At 29.0% G+C, this 22,550-nt stretch overlaps 3 protein-coding genes across 3 annotated transcripts; 1 reads left to right on the top strand and 2 right to left on the bottom strand.

Moving 5' to 3' along the window:
* The first annotated feature begins 4,997 nt into the window (after positions 1-4,997).
* Positions 4,998-7,948, top strand: LOC127253691 (F-box/kelch-repeat protein At1g55270-like). The gene is made up of 2 exons (XM_051278405.1): positions 4,998-5,367; positions 6,485-7,948. Exons 1-2 carry the CDS (start codon positions 5,317-5,319, stop codon positions 7,733-7,735), a joined length of 1,302 nt encoding a protein of 433 aa, XP_051134362.1. The 5' UTR covers positions 4,998-5,316; the 3' UTR covers positions 7,736-7,948.
* A 3,586-nt stretch (positions 7,949-11,534) lies between these two features.
* On the bottom strand, positions 11,535-13,274 carry LOC127253690 (40S ribosomal protein S11-like). Its single transcript, XM_051278404.1, has 6 exons — positions 13,182-13,274; positions 13,055-13,095; positions 12,867-12,967; positions 12,096-12,240; positions 11,918-12,007; positions 11,535-11,828 (listed from the first exon to the last, which is right to left on the bottom strand). Exons 1-6 carry the CDS (start codon positions 13,191-13,193, stop codon positions 11,738-11,740), a joined length of 480 nt encoding a protein of 159 aa, XP_051134361.1. The 5' UTR covers positions 13,194-13,274; the 3' UTR covers positions 11,535-11,737.
* A 1,138-nt stretch (positions 13,275-14,412) lies between these two features.
* Positions 14,413-21,949, bottom strand: LOC127253931 (DNA (cytosine-5)-methyltransferase CMT3). Its single transcript, XM_051278754.1, has 20 exons — positions 21,669-21,949; positions 20,689-20,772; positions 19,247-19,354; positions 19,037-19,156; positions 18,860-18,959; positions 18,594-18,769; positions 17,910-17,975; positions 17,560-17,832; positions 17,226-17,284; positions 17,073-17,139; positions 16,662-16,991; positions 16,468-16,536; positions 16,316-16,402; positions 16,128-16,215; positions 15,849-15,967; positions 15,662-15,766; positions 15,541-15,584; positions 15,382-15,451; positions 15,188-15,291; positions 14,413-14,766 (listed from the first exon to the last, which is right to left on the bottom strand). Exons 1-20 carry the CDS (start codon positions 21,909-21,911, stop codon positions 14,622-14,624), a joined length of 2,457 nt encoding a protein of 818 aa, XP_051134711.1. The 5' UTR covers positions 21,912-21,949; the 3' UTR covers positions 14,413-14,621.
* Between the last annotated feature and the right edge of the window lie 601 nt (positions 21,950-22,550).

Raw genomic sequence — 22,550 nt, 5'->3', positions numbered from 1 at the left:
TTTTAAATTAATGAGCAAATTTAAATTGTAAATATTTAAATATATAAGTACTATATATATATATATGTATACATCTAGTAATTATTCTATTGGTTATTCTTAACTCATAAACCCAAATAAAAAATTATCGCATTGTTTACACAATTAATTTTATTTTTTTTGGTACTATTTATTTTTTAAAAAATATCATATTAGATATACTTATTTTTAAAAAAATATTAAATTAAATACTAATTTATTTAACATTTTCAAGACTATATGATCATCAATTTAACCCAATTGATGCCCATAATTAAGGTGAACATAAATGGACATTTATGTAAACTTGCAATAAGGAGAAGGAATGACAAAATGTAAATGATAAAAACTTGAATGGAAATATTTAATCTAATATAAATAAATATTAGATGTAATTATATATATATATATATATAGTCTTTAATAAATAAATAGCACCCAAAAATCTAAAATGATGCATGTAAGGTGGATTTGTTACTGTGATAAAAGCATATGATCATAAACTTTATAAATAAATTAAAATAACATAAAATGGAAGATGGAAGAAAATTGCCATAAAACTCAACAATTGAATGAACAATTCACTTCAATATATATATATATATATATATATTCAATTTCAATTTTTTTTTTTTTTTAAAAAAAAATCAAATTATCTCATACTCAAGCATGATTTTTCAATAATCAATCGACCCTCCCTTTAAAGTTTTAAATATTCAATTTAACCATCAAATATCCAACTTTCGATCTCATCTTCTTTTCATTTGACTTTATTTTTGTGAAAAGTTATTTTCAATGTATAAAAATACATACAAGAAAATTAGTTATAATTTTAATTTTAGATGACACTTAAAATATTTTTTAGCAACTTATCCGAGCAATACAGTTAGAAATAGGGTGAATTTTTCGATTTCTTTAAAAAAGGATCCGAAATCATATTTAGAAGAATATGATGAAAGAAATAAAAGAGATAAATAATATAAAAATATATTTTTTTTTTGGTGTCTTATCAGAGCGAACCAACTAAAAATAATATGCGTTCTCCGACTTCCTTAAAAGAAAATCTGAAACCGTAAAATTTGATAAAATTAATTAAAATGATAGAAAAATAAGAAAACGGGAAAAGATACGCCCTCATCCAAAAATTAGTTATGATTTTATAGATGTTATTTTATACAAATCCGGTGTTATTTTCATAATTTCTTGAAAAAATAAATAATATTTTGAGATAAAAAATTTATAAACTTATGATGTTTGTCAACACATAGCTTGGCAAATGTCATTTTCGTTTCACATAAATAACAATTCATTAATTAATTAATCTATTTTATTTTATTTTTTGCATTTGTATTTTTATTTTATTTATTTATTTTATTTATTATTTTTTTTTTTTAAAAAAAAGAAAAGTGGCGGTGGATTAGTTATGTAATTAGTCAATGGCTGATTCATCATGTTCTAGATCGAAATCAAAATGCCTTCGTCATTGTTCTATTATCAAAATACGCTTTATAATAATTTCGTCAGTTTTCAATAAAAATATACATATTTTTTCGGTATGAGTATTATTTTGTTTAAAAACTTAAAAAGAACATGCTCAATCTCTTTGGAGAAGAAGATGACGACGAGGAGAATGATTTTATTATCTTTCGTAGTTTAGATACAAAATTTTTCATTTTTTAAATAAATTAACACATTATAAATACCTTTAAGACTTATAAATATTTTCAATCAATTAAAACACACTTGTAGAATAATCTTTATATATACAATATAGCATTAACTATTATTTTAAAATATAATATTTATTGAACTCTGTATAAAAACAAACGAATAAAGTAATAGTAGTCGCAAAAAGTATTTATTTGCTTTATCAATAGTAATATTATTTTTTCCTTAAATAAATTTGTTTATTTATATTTTCAAATTACATATATCTTATTAAAGAGTGTATTACATTCATAATCTATATATATATATATATATTTTTATTTTAAATATTATATCTAAAATGTATTCTCTATTTAAAAGATCAACACTATTACATAAAAAAAATATATATATTTATTACTTAATTTATTTCTATTTCTATACAACTCATTTTAATTATTTACATTTTTATTAGTGCAATGATAACTAATTTAATAAAAAATGTTTCTCAAAATATTACTTGTTTTTTCAAATCATGTATAATAGTACAATTTTGTTCATTTTTTTTTCGTCCATATGTGTCACAATATATTTTTTTTATAAAAAAAAATATTATACTTAAAAATTTCTTATTTTTATTTAAAATAAATATTCAATAATTAATAATTATCTTTTCACTGAAACACTTAAATCCAAACAATATAGAACATCCCAAATAATCCAAAATACAATTAAACTCAATATAAATAAAATAAATAAATTGTCAAAGTATGACAATACTTTAAAATACCCAATAAATGGAGTGGTTTAAGTGAGATCACCATTGACTGACGTCGTGTTAATTATATATATATATATATATATTTATATTTATTTATTTATTTTTAATTAATTCAATTTCTGATTTTTAAATAATAATAATAATAATAATATATTATGTTAACTCACATAATATAACATTTATATAAAGAAAAAATATTAGCAAAAAAATATATACACATTAATATTTTTTTGATATAAATTTATAGAAGATATTTATACATAATATATTTATTAATATAAATTAATTATAATTAATATATATTATATTTGCCGGCCGGCAGAAGCAAAATATATAGAATCGGTCCAGTCAACAGTATAGAATTTATTTATTTATTTATTTATTTTGATTTAAAATATTATATAAGAAAAACGTAAATTTTTCATTTAAAATATTATAATATCTATCACTATTTTAGTTTAAATTTGTATTATTTTGAAGTTCAAACTCAAATTTAAAACTTAAATAATTACATAAAAATAATTTCCAAATAGAGTTTGACTAATCCAAAATAAGCATCTTTGAACAATATAAAATCAATCTCTTGTGGTGTGCCCATTCATTGAAGGCAGTAATTAAAATTTATTTATTTATTTATTTATATTTTAAAAAGGGGCTAAACTTTCAAAATATGTTATTCGTATATATATTTTTATTTTAAAACGTCCTAATTATAAAATAAATATTTTATTAAATATTTTATTCTTTTATAAATATTCTTATTTTATATTACATCATTACTAATACATCAAAAAATAAAGATAAAAATATTATTACACTACTCTTAACTACCTATTATAATTAAAATATTATTATTTTTTAAAATACCATGCCGAAAATAATTGTATATTTTATGTGCGGAAAGTTGAATTAGTATTTATTAAATAAGCAATATTGGTGGTGGGAATTTAATATAAATGCAAATATATATATATATATATTTGATTTAATTAGGTAGTTGATATTAGTTTGGTGGAGTCATTGATGAGGGGAGAGGGAGGGAGGCAGTCACTTTCCAATTAATTATGTTGCCTCTCTCTCTCTCTCTCTCTTCTCTTTTTTTTTTTTTTTTTTTTTTTTTTTGTTTTTTTTTTTTTTCTATATATATATTCATATTTCATAATGAGATATTTTTTTATAATGTGTTGTTATATTTATATCTATTTACTCCGGTGAATTTAACGTATATTATTACTGTATTGATATATAATAAAAATAAAAATAAAAATAAATTTTATTAGTATTGAATAATATAAATGTAACGATATTTATATAATATATTATAATCGTAAAAATTTTTATAATGTTAGATAAATAGTACAATTTGATAAAAAAAATAAAATTGATAATTTGTTTTGTAATTTACCAAAATAAAAAAATAAATAATTTGTCAAAGAAGAAAAATAATATATTTTTTTATATAACTATATTTATTTATTTTTATAACGTAAAAATTTGTAACTTTTGAACTCTAAAAATATGTTTGTAATTGAATTTATAGAGGGTGTGTGTTTATGTTTTTGTATTTGAGTTTTGTATTAGAAAATAATAAAAAAATTTAATTAAAATAATTTTTAATGTGATATTTAAAATAGAATGTTTATTTTTTTAAAAATATTTTAAGTACAAATAAATATTTGACTTAATAATTATTTATGTTGATTTTGGTGTTTCCTTCCAACTAAAGAATGATTTCTTACTAATTATGAATCTTATTGTGAATAATGTGTTGCAACAAACTGTACTGATTCAGAGAACATTGTTTTTAGTTTTTTTTTTTTTTTTTTTCTTACAAAAAAAATTATTATTTATTATATATTAAAATATTATATTCGATAATCATTTTAATTAAAAATTCTACTTCCTCCGTCCTAGATAAAATGAACGTGTTACTGTAGATAGAAGAATTTAGATAAAATAGAATTGTTAAGAAATGTATTAGTAAAAATAATTATTATTTAATAAAAATAATTATAAATTAAAATTAAAATAACTAAATAATTTAATTAAGATTAAAAAAATTTTAACTTTTAAAATTTAAAATATAATTAAAATATATAATATTTTTTTAAAAAAATAAAAAAAAATTATGTAAAAAAAAAAATTAAAAATGGGCGAGTATTCCCACCTCCCTTTCTGTGCCAAACACACATTATCATACACATACGTATACAACATATAAACATATACATACATATTATATATATATATATTTATACATAGCCATGAGTCATGAGTCATGACCCTTCTTAATTTAATGCATACATAGAAAATTCTGAACAGCTTTTTTGTCTGCAGCAAGCTACACTTTGACATTTATATATTTATTAATTATTATTATTATTATTATAATTAGTAGTATTACAATTTATTTATTTTTTCTCGAGAATATTACATTTACATTTTTTATGAGTGTGGTATATTTTCAGAGTAAATCCAATCCAAGTTTGTTGCCACTTAAAGACAATCCCTCCAGCTGTAATCTTCATCAGTTTTTTTACCTTTCTTTTTAACCCTCACAAACTGTTTTCTCTCTCCTCTCTCTCTCTCTCTCTCTGTATCTACATCTGTGTGCTTACTCAGTCAATTTATATGCTTATTACCTGTATATGTAGAGTGAGAAAGAAAAACCAGAACTCTAATAAGCCATCAATTTTGCAGAGAGAGAGAGAGAGAGAGAGAGAGATGAAAAAGGGGCACTAAAAAAAGGGTCTTTCATGGGGCTTCAAGGGATTATCCTTTTTTTTTGTTTGGTTAAAGATTGAAGCTTTCTTTTAATCAATTCAGATTCGAGATTTTGGGTTTCTTGATTTCTTGATCCCAATCAAACAATGGAGAGGTCTCCAAATGGTGAAAGGGGTTTCAGAGTACAACCCCCGCTGGTTAGTCCAACATTGTTTATCTTTTTTGTGTTTCTGTTCAATGGGTTTTCAATTTTTTATTTTATCATGATTTCTTCTTCAAGAACCAAAAAAAAGTTAGTATTTTGATTTGGGCATTGTGGAAGCATTCTTATGTAAGAATTTTGTCAATTTTACATTTTAGATTGTGTTCAAATTCAATAAATAAAAAAGTATTTGATGTTTTTCTTTTATGTAATATTTAAATCGAAAAATAGATATTTGTCGAATAGTATCTAAGTTTATTTGAAACCATATGTAACAAAGCCTTAATCTTTTTACGTTATATAACACCTATAATTCTTGTTTTCATTTTTTTTTTTTAATCTTAATAATGTTTGAAAATTTAAACTTTTTTTTATTAAAACAATATTTGATTTGATATTATGCGAGAGCGTTGTATTTGTTCTACAGATCGGAGATCTTTGTAATGAAATCAGATGCACTTGTTTACATTTTCAGACAAGTCGCAAAGTCTATATTTTGAATGTATGTGCTGACAATTATACTTTATAAATATGTTAGTATTAATATATTTTATTTATTGCATATGTATTATATAATTATAAATTATCTAAAGCTACCTTAGATAGACAGTACAGTGCTACCTTAGATCCTGTGCTTTTCAGTGTATATCATATGAGTAACCAACATATTTAAACATATAGTATATTATAAGATAACATATATTTAATTATAATATAATATATATAAATATATGTTAGTACGTGCTAAATATTTGTATTCCGCGAATTTCGCTCGTTTCTCTGCTTATGCATACATGCATTTTTTCAAACTACAGATCCCTGTGCTGATCAGCTTATATCATATGAGCGATCAACATATATTTATACATATTTTACCATATGATGTATTATAAAATAGCATATATTGAATTATAATATAATATATGCTGAAATATATATAAATAAATATACGTGGTCACTGTATAGCATATGTTGATCGATGCCTTCTTCTTTTGCCTTACTTGCCATGTTCATTTATATCGTTGTATTTCTCGTTGCGCCAACGTTTGAATATTCCGTAATTTCCTATCCGCGTCGCGCTCGTAACGTATCTTTCATGGCAATGGTCGCAGGTCGATTCCGTGTCGTGTTACTGCAAGGTCGATTCGGGGCTAAAAACGGTAGCCGGCGCAAGAAAATTCGTCCCGGGATCCAAAATCTGCATTCAGCCGGACACGAATCCGCGCGCGCACAAGTCAAAAACGTCTCGCCGGGAAAGGACCCGAGTGCAGCCGCCGCTCTTACCGGGACTTCCCGACGACCTCGCCATCGCTTGCCTAATCCGAGTCCCGCGCGTCGACCACAACAAACTCCGGCTCGTCTGCAAGCGATGGCTCAAGCTCTTGGCCGGAAACTTCTTCTACTCGCTCCGCAAGAGCCTCGGCATGGCGGAGGAATGGGTTTACGTCGTCAAACGAGACCGCGACGGTCGAATCTCGTGGCACGCCTTCGACCCGACCCACCAGCTCTGGCAGCCACTCCCGCCGGTCCCCGTCGAGTACACCGCCGCGCTCGGGTTCGGCTGCGCCGTCCTTAGCGGTTGCCACCTCTACTTATTCGGCGGGAAAGATCCGCTCAAGGGATCGATGCGACGCGTGATTTTTTACAGCGCCCGGACGAATAAATGGCACCGCGCCCCGGACATGCTTCGGAAACGGCATTTCTTTGGATCGTGCGTCATCAACAATTGTCTTTACGTCGCTGGCGGCGAATGCGAAGGGATTCAACGAACGCTGCGATCGGCGGAAGTTTACGATCCCAATCGAAACCGGTGGACTTTCATATCGGATATGAGCACGGCGATGGTGCCGTTTATCGGCGTGGTTTACGATCAGAAGTGGTTTTTGAAGGGCCTCGGCGCGCACCGGGAGGTTTTGAGCGAAGCGTATAGTCCGGAAACGAACACGTGGAATCAAGTTAACGACGGGATGGTTTCCGGTTGGCGCAACCCGAGCGCGTCGATGAACGGGAAGCTTTACGCGTTGGATTGTCGGGACGGGTGTAAGTTACGAGTGTACGACGAGAACACCGATTCGTGGAACAGATTTATCGATAGTAAGGTTCATCTCGGGAATTCCCGCGCGCTCGAAGCCGCGGCTCTCGTACCGATCAACGGGAAGCTTTGTATCGTTCGGAATAATATGAGCATCAGCATGGTCGACGTGTCGAACCCAGATAAACGAGTCGAAAGCAATCCGACGATTTGGGAGAACATAGCGAGCAAAGGTCATTTCCGGAACCTGTTTACGAATTTGTGGTCGAGCATCGCCGGGAGGAGCGGATTGAAGAGCCATATCGTACATTGTCAGGTTCTTCAAGCGTGAAACGGAGACTCGAGGATGTCGTACAATTTCATTGAGAAATTAATTGCAGCGATCGATTGGAATTCTCGTCATCGCGGCGTCGAAATTTGAGGTAAGAATTGTACATTTCCGTAGCTCGCTCGCTCGTAGAAGTTTGTTTTTGTGCGAATTCGTTAGCGTTTGTTGCAACCTTAAATTTTTGTGAATACAACTACGATACACATTATTCGCGTCGATGAAAGCTCGTTGATTCGTTATTTTTGGTCGCGCGATAAATACATAGAAGAAAATGGTTTCGAAGACAACAAGCAGACTAAATTGCACAAAATCTCTTAATACTTTTAAAATTGTGTCAAATTCTCTCGTGGTTTCATAAATTCTGCATCTAACCCCATCGGTCCTCTTTATTTAAAGTTGTTTAATCTGCACGCGCCCAAAATGTGAATAGCTGAGGGAATTAGACGGAGTTTATGAAACCACGAGGGAGTTTGACGCAACTTTAAAAGTATAAGGATTATGCAAAATTTTGTGAAACCAAGTGTGAATTTTATGCAATTTAGCCAAACAAACAAGCATTGATCATATGTCGATACCGTTTTAAATTCTCCGCGCGGACTGGCTAGTGGTTCGAATTCGAATCCTCACGGAGGCGACGTTTGAGCGATTCCTCGCGCTCGATCTTGAGCTGTTTCCGGAAATTTTTGATGAAATCGTCGGCCTGTCTGTTGACATCATCTGTGACAGGCTTTGAAGTTGCAGTCACCGTTGTTGGTTTCGATTTTGCGGCCTCGTCGGAGATGTCACCGCCGTTGCCGTCGCCGGAGTTTCGGAAGCGGGTGGCGGCGGGATAGGAATGGGGCTTTCGGGGAAGACTAGGATCCATGTACATACGTAGGAGGTTTCGAAGAGTTTGGAGAGATTTGATGATATGTAGGAAGAGTTGTGTGGTATGTGTTTATTTATTGGTGGTTTTGAGAGTTTAATTTGGACACGTTTTTGATGAAAAAGCAGTGAGAGAAAGAAAGAAGAAATAGCAGAGAAGGTGGAAGGAAGTAGTAAGACATTCACTTAAGGCTGTGTTTTTTTTGGCGTTTTAGATTTTAAATTCAGATTTAAGTAGTAAAAATTTTGAATTAAAATAGTAGTATGTAAAATTGATCTTTAGTAATATAATATAAAATAAATATATACATATTTGATTTGATATTTTTTTCAATTTTTTTTTTTTTTTTTTTTATGGATAATAAATTTTGGAAGAATCCCCGAATAAACACACTTACTGTGTTGACAGCCACAAAATATAAATCGATAGTATGTAGAGTATAAATTGATAATATAAAATATATATTAGCATAATAGAAATAGTCTATACATAAATTGTGAGTGTTTTACATTATGTTCATGCAACATATACTACAGATTATCAGTGTACAAAATATTCTAACACAATATATATATATATTATATAGTATTTCCTCCGTCTCAAATACTGTGCAACATATGTGTTTAGCACGAAAATTTATGTGAGGAATATTAAGTATGATAATTTGAGATAATTTGGATATTAAGTGATGTGATTGAAGAAAAAAATTATTATTTGTTTTTTCTTTATTTAAATGATATGATGAGATAAAGTGAAGTGTATATTAATATATATATATAAATATTATTAATTATTTTTATATTTAAAAATATCACAGTAAATTTGAGATAAAAAAAAAATATATTACAGAATATTTGAAACAAACAATTATATAATAAAATAGACAAGATATGGTGATAATTTGTACAATACATGTCTTCTTGTAAAAAAATTGGTGATGAGTCAAGAAAGCACTTATTACATCTCTATGTTCACATTATTGATCATTGCTAATCGATAAGATAAGTATGATGGGAGTGAGTGTATTTTTTTATTTTTTAATTTTTAATTTATTATTTGAATACAATGAGTAAATTTGGAATGAACTTAATAACCTAAGAAATGAGTCTTATTTCACGTTCATATAAATTAATTTGTCGGTAATATTATATTGAGATAATGATGTAAAATTTTATTTCAATACACTCAAATTTATTTTTATTTTTGGATTGTATATGTTTAATTTTGGGTTTTGAGGTTGGATGAGGAGTTTTAAATTACTACAATTCATACCCCTTCTGTCCCACATACCATGTCCACGTTATCGTTTTTGTTCGTTTCACATACCATGTCACTTTTCTTTTTTGGAAAATGATTACACTTTAATGTCATTTTAAATTTTTAAATTTTATTTTTTTTAATTTTAATTAAACTAATTAGTTATTTAATCTTAATTTATAATTATTTATATTATCAGATAATTATTTTCACAAATACATTCTTAGTTACCTCCTAAGTCTATAGACAGTGTACATGGGACTGAGAAAGTATTATTTTAACAGCAACATTTACTTTTTATTTGTATTAATTATTATATCAAAATATTTACAAAGCAAATGACAAAAATACTCTTATCGGTGTTTTATAATACTAATAAAAAGATATTTATAAAAAATATTATACAAATATAAAAATATTTTTAATATTATACACAATTGCGTACTATAACCCTTAGGGACGTAGGAGAATGAATAATATTTTAATTATAGTATCTTTACGTTATATAAATAAATATTTATGTGATATTTTTACTATATAGTTAATTTTTCCTATGATATAAAAGAAAAAATAGAATTATGAATAAAATCTAATAAAAAAATCAAACACTTTGACAGCTACTTCTTGACCGTAAGTTGATAGTTATTATTATTATTATTAAGAGATAATATTACAAATAATTTTAGTGATATCTTATCATTTATATTTTTTTATTTAAATTGTCATGAAAATTAGTTATGCTGATATCTTCTAATGCGGAGGGCGGCCCTATGACAAATTGACAATGAAGTACATTTGATATAAATATCATTTTATTAAAAATAAAATAAAGCTGTTTTCTTTTGTGAATTTTAACACATAATTTTATTTGATATTTATAGGCATTTTTAAGTAATTAAAATTTTTGTTATAAAATAACAAATTTATCTTTAATCTTGTTTATAAAAAATTAAAAAAGTAAATAAAATAAAAGACAAGTGTTTGTTTGAGGGTTTGGATTTTGAATTGAAATTTGAATAGTAAAAATTTTGAATTTGAATAGTTGTATAATATGATATAAATAAATATTGATGTGATGTTTTGAATGTAAAATTAATTTTTAATATAATATAAAAAAATAAAAAATAGATGTTTGATTTGATATTTTTAAAAAGAAAAAATTGGATGAATAGTGAAAATCCAAACAAATCTCTCAAACAAACACACCCTTATTATACTGGGACGTGAGGGAGTATATTATAATATAAATTTATATTATATTCAAAATATCAGTCGGTTCAAAGTCAACTTTTACTAATAAAAGATCCAAACCTAAAAACAAAAATACACAAGCAAACACACCCTACCTACTAAAACTTAGCCAAATGCAGCCTCTAATTGTAAACATCCTCACTATTCCCTATCAAACTAAAATATTTCCTCTCACATAATATTTACCATATATAAAGAAAAAACCAAACTCTTCTCATATATAGGAAAGGACCCTTCAATTGTTCTTACAGTACCAATCAGAAAATTTTAAATATATTTTATATAGAGCACAATATATATTTTATAAAATACTTAGTGTAAAGCATCAGACATAACTTTCTAAAACATCAATATAAAAAATAAACAAATTGGAAAACAAATCAAACAAGATTAGATCAAGAAATACTATGTAATGCTTAGATTGGATCATTCACTAATGCCGCCACTTTTTGTAAATTACTAAGGCTTTGTAATAAGAGAGCGAAAAATCCGACATAAATGTTGTTTATCAAGCATATTCTTCATCAGATGAAAATTGCTCAAAAGAGTTCTGCAAGACATGTAATAAATAGGTGCTACTGGTTCGAATTGAAAATTGAAAATTCATCTCCAAAACTTCAAGAATTCAAAACTCACATCCCGGTAAAGGCTTTCTTTCCACGACCAGAAGAACCGGCTGGATTCACCTTTAGAACATTGAATCTCACCGTCTTTGACAGTGGCCTGCAATGCGATTGATTGACACAAGGAACCATAAAAAATAAATCCCAAATCAATCGAATTTAAGAATGTCCTAGAGTCTATATACGTGCCTGCATTGGCCAATGATCACATGATCGCCTTCTTTGACACGGAAACATGGGGAGATGTGGGCTGGAGTGTTTGAATGCCTCTTTTCGTACCTGAATAAAATATACAAAACATTCACGAGGATTTCTAAGATAATATAACTCATCTTTTATTTTCCTATTATATTCATTTTAAGTCTACCTTTGATACTTTTTCACCCAATGCAGGTAGTTCCTTCGAACAATAATTGTTCTAGTCATCTTGGCACTGTGGCACGTCCCAGCAAGGATACGGCCTCTGATGGACACAGTGCCGGTGAATGGACATTTCTTGTCAATATAGGTACCTGAAAATGAGGAATCAGATGACACGTAGAAATTGAAGTAACCTATATCATAAGACAAATTTTACGAACAACATAACAGTTCCGTCGTAGATAAACCTTCCTTCAGACTAGTAAGAATGAAATCTTACAAAATCATCCAGAAACACAGAATAAAATAATAACAATAATAAAAAGCAACATAAACAAATGTTTGTACCAAAGGATATGTGTTACACATTAGCAAAGAAATCTGACCAACTATGATCATTACAACGGGAAATTAATTAATAAATGGAAAAAACGATACTCGAAACTCAATTTAAACTACAAAACACAATTAAGGCACCAAAAAATAGCAGACTGAAAAAAATGCACAAAGCAGTCTACAAAAAGCCGACCAAAAAACGAATTCATAGTTACATCTAAGTAGAAAAACAACCACAGCTGAAATCCACTGATCAAAATGCCAAACAAATAATTGCAGAAAAACCATATATATATATATATATATATATATCTTGCACAATGATATGAACAGAAAATTTATACACCCAAAAGGAACTATACAGAATAACTGTGAAAAACAATAGGTACAACAGATGAATCGAATAATTGAGAAACTGTAAAAATAAATGACAAAATCAGACCTTCAATCGCCTCGCGGGGAGTTTTGAACCCTAATCCGATGCTCTTCCAATAACGGTTGCCTCCTTTCCCTGGTGCCTTACCCTTACCCGACTTCTTCGAGCTGCAAAATCCGCATTCTCCACCTCAAACCAATTACAACATTCAAACAGCCACACATGCGTACAAAGATAAACCAAAAAATTCTCACCTGAGAAACACCTTGGGTTGCTTCAAGAAAGCCTTCTCGGTCTGCGAACAAAAATCGATTATAAACAGAGACAATTGCAATTAGATACGGAGAGCACTGCGATATTCGAGAGGAAAACGAAACCAACCTGTTCTGCCATGGTTGATCGACGGCGCCTTGAGAATGGAACGATGCCCTCAGCCGCAAGACTACCCGAGTACCTTCTTGCCGTATGCTGGTTCTCTAGGGTTTATAGAACGCCAGCTTTAAAATGGGCCCATAAAGAATATAGTGCGGCCCATTCAAGAATGGGCCGTCAGCCTTTTAAAAAATTATATAGGCTTGTCTGTTTGTTTTGTGTTTTTTGTTTGAGTAATTTGCCAAAATTATGTTAATAATATTTAAGCATTTAATAATTTTCTCATAATATATTGTTTTACTTTTAGTCTACATTATTTTAACATTAAAATTTTATTATTTTTTAAAATTTTGTAAGAGCAAACCTACTTAAATTAAATTTATTGGATGAAAATAAGGAATCAAACAAATTTACATAAATTTATTAAATAGAAAGAAACTAGTAATAGTTACAATAATAAAAATATACTTCTTATGTCCCCTTGTAAAATATAAATATTTATATTTAAAGTTATTCAATTAAAAATATAATATTTTTATTTTGAATTATTCCATTAAAAATAATTAATTTTTATATTTTTTTATAAATACCTTAAGCTTACTATTAAATTATTAATTTTATCGAAAGAAAATAATAAAATTATTTTTATACTATTTTCAACTATTTTAAACCCTAAAATATTATTATTTTTTAAATATTATACCAAAAATAAACATATACTTTTTTAAAATAAAAAGAATATATAAAGTATATATTGTGTAAATATATGTATATATTTTTTTAAGCTAATTATATTATAATATCCAAACGCAAATATTAAAAAATAATAATAATATGAAATTATATAGTAAAATATAAATTATTTATTATAAATTAATTGTATATAATAATCCCTAACATAATAAATAAATAATTTTTTTATAATAAAATATCATATCAAATTCTAATTTTTATGACATATCTAACATAATATAACATATTTATCTAAAAATACAAATAAACAAAACCCAAATTAACTACACCACTGTACAAGTTAAAAAAAATATTCTCCACAACTATCAAAGGTTTGTTTAGCTAAAAAATTTTGGAAATTTTTAGAAATTTGAAAATTTATAAAAAAAAAAAAAGTAAAAAATTAATATTTGATTTGATATTTTGTAAATATATATATATTTAATGTAATATTTTTTAAAAAATAAATAGTGCCAAATAAATAAAAATATGCTATATAAACAGAACCTAAATCACCAAACAAACAATCAACTTATCATAAATGAGAAACACAAATAAATTATTACTCAGCCATATGAAAATGCCTGATGAATATTCAAGGCATCATACATTGGCAAAGATCTTCAATGTTACACAACAAAACTTCACACTTGTGCTTCTACAAATTGACGAAAAATAAACCTCACATCAACAGTTTAAAAGTATGCCTGTTAAACCTCAAGCTGGGGGTGGCACAAATGGGAAATTCTCAGGTAGTTTCATCACTGGTTCACTTCCAGATGACCCTTTCAGTGCCGAAGCTAGAGAATAGCCTAATGCTCGAGCAACCGGAACAGCAACAGCATTCCCGACTTGCATGTACCTATCAAAACCGCGACCGGTAAATAAATAAACCTCAAACAACACAAAACTGAATTGGATCAGATCAATCACTACAACTTTTGAGAACATTTTACCATAATATACTACCGGGAAATAAATAAACAAGTTATAATTTAACCTCAGCAAATCACAGGTTATATATATATATACACGCTATATTTCAAAATTATTTACCATAATATATAATTTGCAAATAGATTAACCTCAAGAAACACCAAGCTGAATTGAATCAGATCAATTACCATACATTCCACAACTTTTGTTCTCACCAAATAACAACAAATTTTGTAAATATATATATAGAGCAAATTTTCAGAATCATTTTTATTTTACCATAGATCGCTGATGACAATAAATCAAGAGTGATTTAAAAACAAAAAAAACTAAAGGGGGTGTGTTACCTTTCTTTGACAGGACCAGTAAGTTTGTAGTAGTCAGGAAAACCTTGCAGGCGAGCATTCTCCCGGACTGTAAGAACTCTATCTTGTTCCGGATGCAGTAATGCCTGAAACAAGATTGTCCTGTGAGAACAAGAGAATATCATGGCATGCAAATTAGGCAAATTAAAAGATAACAGAACGAAAATTTTTCCAACATGATTGTGTGGTTCCGGCCGAGTAACAACAGTGGACACGATTTCATCCCACCATAGACGCCCAAATGGCCTGCAAAATGAGTAGTAATGTCACAAAGCTACTGCAAAGTCTAATCCTAGAATTAAAAGTTTGGAAATGAATTTAGAAAGCTCACATACTTTGAAGAAGTGCCACGGACAAAAGTCATAGCATAATCGGGGACCTGCAATTTACAAGCAAGTATTGCTTTTCAGGCTCAAAAAGATTAAGAGGACAAAAAATTACTTGAGCAATTCATACCAGGGGTTTTCCAGACTTCAGATAGACCCTTTCGATATCAGGATCCCATTCGACCTTGTTGTCAGGACGAACTCTTACACCTGGGAAATTCCTGAAGTTTGCACCCTGAGCACACACAAGAGTTAGTTTTGTTTATTTTTGTCTTTTGATGCAAGCTATATGATAAAACAGCCGTAGCATAACATACCTTTTTCTTAGGAACTTGACAAACACGATCATAGTCATCTTGATTTAGCCTATAAGGCACATGGTCATACAAGCTATGTTCTGGTGATATAGAGCCCAAAACCAAGCATCCAGGCATTTCTGCATCAGGCATAAATAATATAAAGCATCGAACTATTGATTAAGCATGTAAAATTAAAATAAATGTTCACCCGATGATTAAACTTATATCAAAAACCACAAGTAAAGAATCAAAATAAAATCTCCATATTATCACTTGAAATGGCAATTGCTAGCTCACCATCCCTTCGGCGTCTAATGAATTTTTGAAATTCAGACTCAGGGTCAAGTGTATAAGGCATTTCGTCACGTTCCTCTTTATTTCCAACCTAATATATATATATATATATATACACACACACACATAAACAGATTAAATGTGAAATCAGATCAAAAGTAACAACATACTGAGTAACTAATTCTATTTACTGCAGGGAGATCAGCTATTGCATCCTTTAGAAAGAGTGCAGGCTTTAAAGTGGGTTCACAGCCTTCATCATAATTAACTGCATTCATCTGCGTTTCAAAAAATTATGAGCATATATACAAATCGCAATAATCTTATCAAACACAAGTCACACCTCAAACTCAGTTGGATTAACGCCTCTATTTGCAACTTCATGGGTTGGTAATGGATACTGAGGCAAGTTCTGCAAGTGTAGAGAAAAGAAAATGTTAATTACAAAAATGCACATGTACAATAAAATAAAACAAGTTCTCAACCGATAGTGTCAATACAAAGGACATGAGCAACAGAAACAGGAAATTAGAATACCTCTGTTGGAAGTGCACCCCACATGAACACACGCATACGAAATTGAGGCAATCCGTATGAACCAGCTGCCATCATTCCCATCCTCACCTGATAACCGATTGAAACAAGCCGCCCTAATGCATATCGACCAAGAAATCCACCAGCAAACTTCACCATATCGACAACATTCTCCATCAAGACAAATCTTGGCTTGAGAAAGTCTACGATGTCCACATAAACCTTCAATTGTTTGTTTTTTGGATCTTCAAGCGGAGCTTCCTTATTTCGAAACCTATTGAAGCCACTAATTCCTTGGCAAGGAGGTCCACCGCATATTACACCAACAGAACCCTGACAAAAATGCATAGACTATTTTTAGGTAACACAATTGAAGAAAGGAATCTATAGCCAATAAACAGATACAATGCTCACCGGCAATGGCAAAAGCTTTGACTCGTAACCTCTTGTAACAAATTCTTTCAACTTATCTTTGCAATCACTGTGGAGTTGTAATGCAATATTAAAAAGTAAAATAAAAATCATCTCACAGAATAAAGAACTGTGCAGAGCTACCAGAATCTATACCTCAAACCTTCTAGAGGCTCCCAAGTATCCTCTTCCGGACCATAGCCTTTCCATCGTATCTAAAATGTTAAAATTTACATAAACAATTAGGACATAGTGCAAAAGGGAAATGTTAGAAAAAGAAGAGTATCATAAAACAATCACATGCTGGTGTTATAAAATCAAACGAGAAGCATCAGCTTTATTGCATTGAAGTGTAAAGTAATGGCCAACTTTGAACATACTATTCTAGCCCAAAAAAAAAAACAAAAAAAAACACAAACAAAATATAATAAAAAGACGAATTATTGTTCGGAAAACAGAAGAAATGGTCATGAAAAGATCAGTCAATAACCTTGAAGTGCAGTTCAGATTTTCCATGATTGTTTGGATCTCCATGACAAATTCCAAGTATTTCTTCAACTTCATATATTTCAGAGTCACCGGCATCATCATCATCCTCAGCCGCTTCCTCCTCTTCTTCTGCTTTTTTGGAATTAAAGCCACCCTTAGCATTACTCTCCATTTCATTGCATGAACTTCTTTTTGTTGATAATGAGAAAGATGAACAAAGCTTTTCCCATTCTTCTATAAGATGCAAAAAGTCCTCGGCAGATTCATTCCTCACCTAAGTTTAGATATGTGAGAGAACATTGAAAAAGACAATGGTGCAAGTTATTACAAGCATATTAAATTGGCACATACCTCTGTCTCTGGATGATTTAACTTGAGGCTTTCACAAGCATATTGATTATAATCGACAGCCCATTTCTGTGAAGGCAAGTACAATTCAAAATAATAATAATAATAATAATAATAATAATAATGCACAAATTTCATTAAGGCATTTAAATGAACTTTAATAAGCTAGTCATTGTATAACTAAAATATTTTAAATTCTCCATGAAAATGGTTGGATAATGTGATGAAATATACATGACACAAAAATAAAATTGGTAAAAAGCACCATAAGATCCCTAGGTTCAATAATTATAGGTGTTAAGTTAAAAAACACAAAATTCAAATCTAAGTGAACAATAAACTACAAGTACAGGTGAGCTCAATATACAAAACTCTCAATAGCCATCATAAACAAAAAAGTTTGTACTTATAATAAACTTAAGAAGTAATCATAAAAAATATACTCACTCCGTCATCAAAATGTGTGCTCAAATATTTGGGCAAGAATTTTAATAAAAGTTGATAATAATTGTTATTTTTTGCTTTTTATAGTAAAAAATACAAAAAAATGATGCAATTTTTTACTAAGAAGAAAATAAAAATATTTTTTTAATGACAATCCAAAAAAAATGATCATAAAGTTGGATAGAGGGAGTACTATTATAATAAATTATTGATAACTAATCGATCAAGTAAAGTAAAACCTACCGTAACAAGTCTGACACCACCAATGTTAGCACCAAGGCAAAGTCCAGTTGACATAGCTCCACATCCCGAATACAGATCTAACAATGATATTTCATTTTTAGGATCATGACTTTCCGATGATGTTTCGCGATCACTAGAAATGGTAGAAGTGGATTCTTGACTTTTTGTCTCATCATCTGTATTTGCACACACAAAATGTATACATAAGAAATACTATGCATGAAAAAATATTTAGAAACAAGATATTAAATATCAAACAAATTTACCTGATGGCATGTTTACAAAAGATGTGTATGGAAGCAAATATTTTTTGCTATAATAAAAGTCCCATGTGGGTATAGTTTTCGGATCAAATCCAATAATTTCCTGGAAACATATAGAACATATAAGTTATGATCAAGCATTCTATTAAGTTGGCAAGTAACTAACTGCTGAAGTTGTACCTTTGAAGGTATAAATTTAATGTTAATCTTCTTGACAAGGCAATCTAGTGGATTGTCATCCCTAATTTCTGAAAAGAATATTTGTTTGTTGTGTACAAGAGAAGTGCAGGATTGGATAACCTGACATACATAATATAAAATTATCAGAACAAGAAAATATCATTCTTGAAAAGAATGCAAGATCACACAATACACATCAAAATGTCTCACCGTATCACCTGCCCTATAATACCATTGAGCAGTGAAATGTAGTGACCCATCAACTGCAGAGAAAAATTCTACAATCTTACAAATGTAACTGTCTTTCCCTGGTTCAGCCTAGAACACAGCAACACATGATATTAGTGGGCATTGGTCATTTAAATATATATGTGTACATACATATATATGCTCAAGTAAATTTCAAAATAATAACTAACTAAAAATGGTGCAATATCAATAACAACCACAAGTTTTATAGTAAAATCATTCCTTAGAAATCATAAAAACATCAATATGATAAGCCATTGTGATTGACTCATCACCCTATAACTACTTGTCAACTATAAAAGAGTTCAAATATATGTGTCAATTAAAATTTGTTTAGTGAAAAATAAATTTTAATGCAATACTTAAAATAAAAATAAGAAGTCAAAATGACATTTCTAAATGAAAACAAATTATGAATGTGATGATTTACTAGAAATTAGGTGTGTTTGTTTTTAATTTCAAATAAACAAAACAACAATATTAAACTCTTACGGTTCTCAATAAAAATAAATTATTTTTTTCTCATAAAACATCATATCAAAATATTATTCAAAGCAAAATTCAAATCAATTTAAAACAACCCAACAAACCCGAAATATTACAATTTTAACCCAAAAAAAAAAAAAAAAAACTCTGAAAATAGCATCAACAAGTGGCCAACACATATGCATTTAGAGTGTGTTTTTTCACAAAATTTATCAAATTTTTACTATTTATCAAAAAAAAAAAAAAAAAAAAAAAAAATCCTCCAAAAAACATCAAATAATACTCCACCGATCCACAAAAATATTAAAAAAAAAACTCATATGAGTCATGCTGGATTTTAATAAATATTCATTACATTAGTTAATTGTAACATAAAATAAGAGTTTTTTTTATCAAATTTGACAAAAAATTTGCTATTTATCAATTTTTTCCTTTCAAAATATCGAATCAAACAATCTATTTTTTTATTATACTAAAAATTAATTTTATATTCAAAATATCACATCGACACCTATTTATATCACATTATACAATTATCCCAATTTAAATTTTTTATTATTCAAATTTCAAACCCAAAATATAAATCCCCAAAAAAACACTCCAAATGTATTTTAAAAAATATATGAATAAGGTAGTAAAATGAGAGATAATTTTAGTAAATAAAATATTTAATATTGTAAAAAAGCATAATATTAAATGCCATAAATTAAAAAATATTGTAAAATATTTTGGTATAAATAAAATATATATATATATTAACAAAAAATATATATATATATATATAGGTTTAATTGACAAAGTGTAATAATATTAATGTGATGAAAAAATTCTTGCAACTAATTTTATGCCATCATAGGTTCAATAAAAGAATGCATGCACTTGAAATAATTTAATTCATCGACTGTTTATTTCTTCACCTGCACATATGCTTCATCATCCAAAGAGAAAACAACACCATCGACCTCAGCATTGGAATAGTGCCCTCTTGCTTGGGTAAATTCCTAAATTCACAACAGAAAACATATATATATATATAATCAAGAAACTTATCAAAAGACACAAAACTAATAAGTCATGCAAAAGCAAAAAATCCAAACTACCATATACTTTCATAGAGCAAAACAACACAACCGCAAACAATCAGGATTATTCATAGAACCCTAAATTATCATGAATTAGGAATGAGATAAATCACCCACAACTAAAAACTCCCTATCTTCAAATTGCAGGCTCAAACATTTAATAAAACCTTTTAATGAAGAAAGATAATAATTAGTACTTTTTTACTGCTATAGTAATATATATACACAGAAAAGTAGATATATTGTCTATGAAACGAGAAACAAAAACAAGTTTTCATTGTACCCCAATAAAAATAAAAGCAGATTTTGATGGCAGAATAAATAAATAAAAGTGTGTGAATGATGAAGGAAATGAAATTCAGGTGTAGAGCTCAAGAACAAACACTAATTTCAAACACAATTTGATAATAGAGAAAGAAAAATAAAAGCAAAAAACTTAAAAAAGCTTTTCTTGGAAACAAAATGCAATCAAATTTTATTTGTTTTCCAAAAACCACAACTTTCCACACATATACATTACTTACTATTCAATGAAGCCCTATTGCTATTAAACGATAATCTGAAGCATTCGAAACAAATTTCCACATAAAACTAATAGTAAAAACCTCACCCACCCTGCGCCAGTCGCATCGTCAAACATTAGCTCATCTTAAAAGGATTAAAAACTTTCCATTCTTAACTCCAATCACCAGTACAGGCAAAAAAAAAATCGTTTCGATTTATTCTTCAAGCTCATGATAATCAAACAGCAAACTCAAGAACCGTAATAGCAAAATGCATAGTGAAATCCAGCAACGCGAGTTCAAAGCATATACCGATTGTCCTCGTGTGTAGCGGTGAGGCCAACGCCTCTTTGCCTCTTCAACTGGAATTGGATCTCCCAAGAAACGGGCCTGGCCAACCTCCCCCACCTCATCCTCCTCCCCTTCCAACTTCAAGTCCTCACCGGCGGCGTTCTCCGGCATTTCGACGGCATCTTCCACTTCCGGCGGCGCGGATACCGCCTTCTTGGATTGGCCTTGACTGTTGGAGGAGGCAGATTCCTTCCGCTTCGGCATTTCGATGAGCGGATAAGAGAGGGGTCGGAATTAGGGTTTTAAAGAGAGTGAAATTTTTTCAAGAGGGTTGGCGGGAAACTGGAATTTTGAGCGTCTATAAAGTACAGTTCATACTTTGCTGTCAAGTCCGATTCGAACGTTATAATTTCCATTTATTTTTAAAAAGGAAAAAAAGACTGCATACAATTGAATCTGTATATTTATTATGGTAGGTTGCTGTTTTTATTTCTCTCAATTTCTTTTAATATAAGGTGAAAGGTGTTTTAATTTCGAATGGAATTTGGTATTATTCATTTTGTATTGTTTTTAATAAATATTATTTCAATTTATATGTCATTTTAAAATAATTTCAATTCAAAACAAAATGAACTTAAAAAATCAAATTCAAACAGATTATATACTTTAAAAAATATAGATATTGAAATTTTTTTAAACTAAATGTGTGTTTTTTTAGTATTTTTTTTATACATATTTTCAAAAGAAATAAAGAAGAAGATCAGGCGTGAAATCTTGATCTTAAGAAATAAAGAAGAAGATCAAGCGAGAGCTGAAATCATAATTTTTGCACGAGTTAAAATTTAATTAACTAAGTTATATAATTAAATATTATATAAATATAAGGATTTGGGCACTGAATCT

This window comes from Andrographis paniculata, unplaced genomic scaffold, assembly GCF_009805555.1.
Source record: "Andrographis paniculata isolate CXL003 unplaced genomic scaffold, ASM980555v1 Contig51END, whole genome shotgun sequence".
NCBI classification, from domain to species: domain Eukaryota; kingdom Viridiplantae; phylum Streptophyta; class Magnoliopsida; order Lamiales; family Acanthaceae; genus Andrographis; species Andrographis paniculata.
Note: the sequence above shows the minus strand (reverse complement) of the source record. Positions and strands in the feature narration are given on the sequence as shown.

Bases quoted from the DNA above. Each gene is read 5' to 3' on its own strand.
- LOC127253691 (XM_051278405.1), top strand. From the start codon at position 5,317: ATGGAGAGGTCTCCAAATGGTGAAAGGGGTTTCAGAGTACAACCCCCG. The intron at 5,368-6,484 runs GTTAGTCCAACA...CAATGGTCGCAG, and splicing joins TCAGAGTACAACCCCCGCTG to GTCGATTCCGTGTCGTGTTA.
- LOC127253690 (XM_051278404.1), bottom strand. The intron at 12,241-12,866 runs GTCTGATTTTGT...CCTCATTTTCAG, and splicing joins TCCCCGCGAGGCGATTGAAG to GTACCTATATTGACAAGAAA. The intron at 12,008-12,095 runs GTAGACTTAAAA...TATTTTATTCAG, and splicing joins TGGGTGAAAAAGTATCAAAG to GTACGAAAAGAGGCATTCAA.
- LOC127253931 (XM_051278754.1), bottom strand. From the start codon at position 21,911: ATGCCGAAGCGGAAGGAATCTGCCTCCTCCAACAGTCAAGGCCAATCC. The intron at 19,355-20,688 runs GTGAAGAAATAA...GCTGTGTTCTAG, and splicing joins ATGATGAAGCATATGTGCAG to GCTGAACCAGGGAAAGACAG. The intron at 15,585-15,661 runs GTATGAATTGCT...TGTAAATTGCAG, and splicing joins TGAAGTCTGGAAAACCCCTG to GTCCCCGATTATGCTATGAC.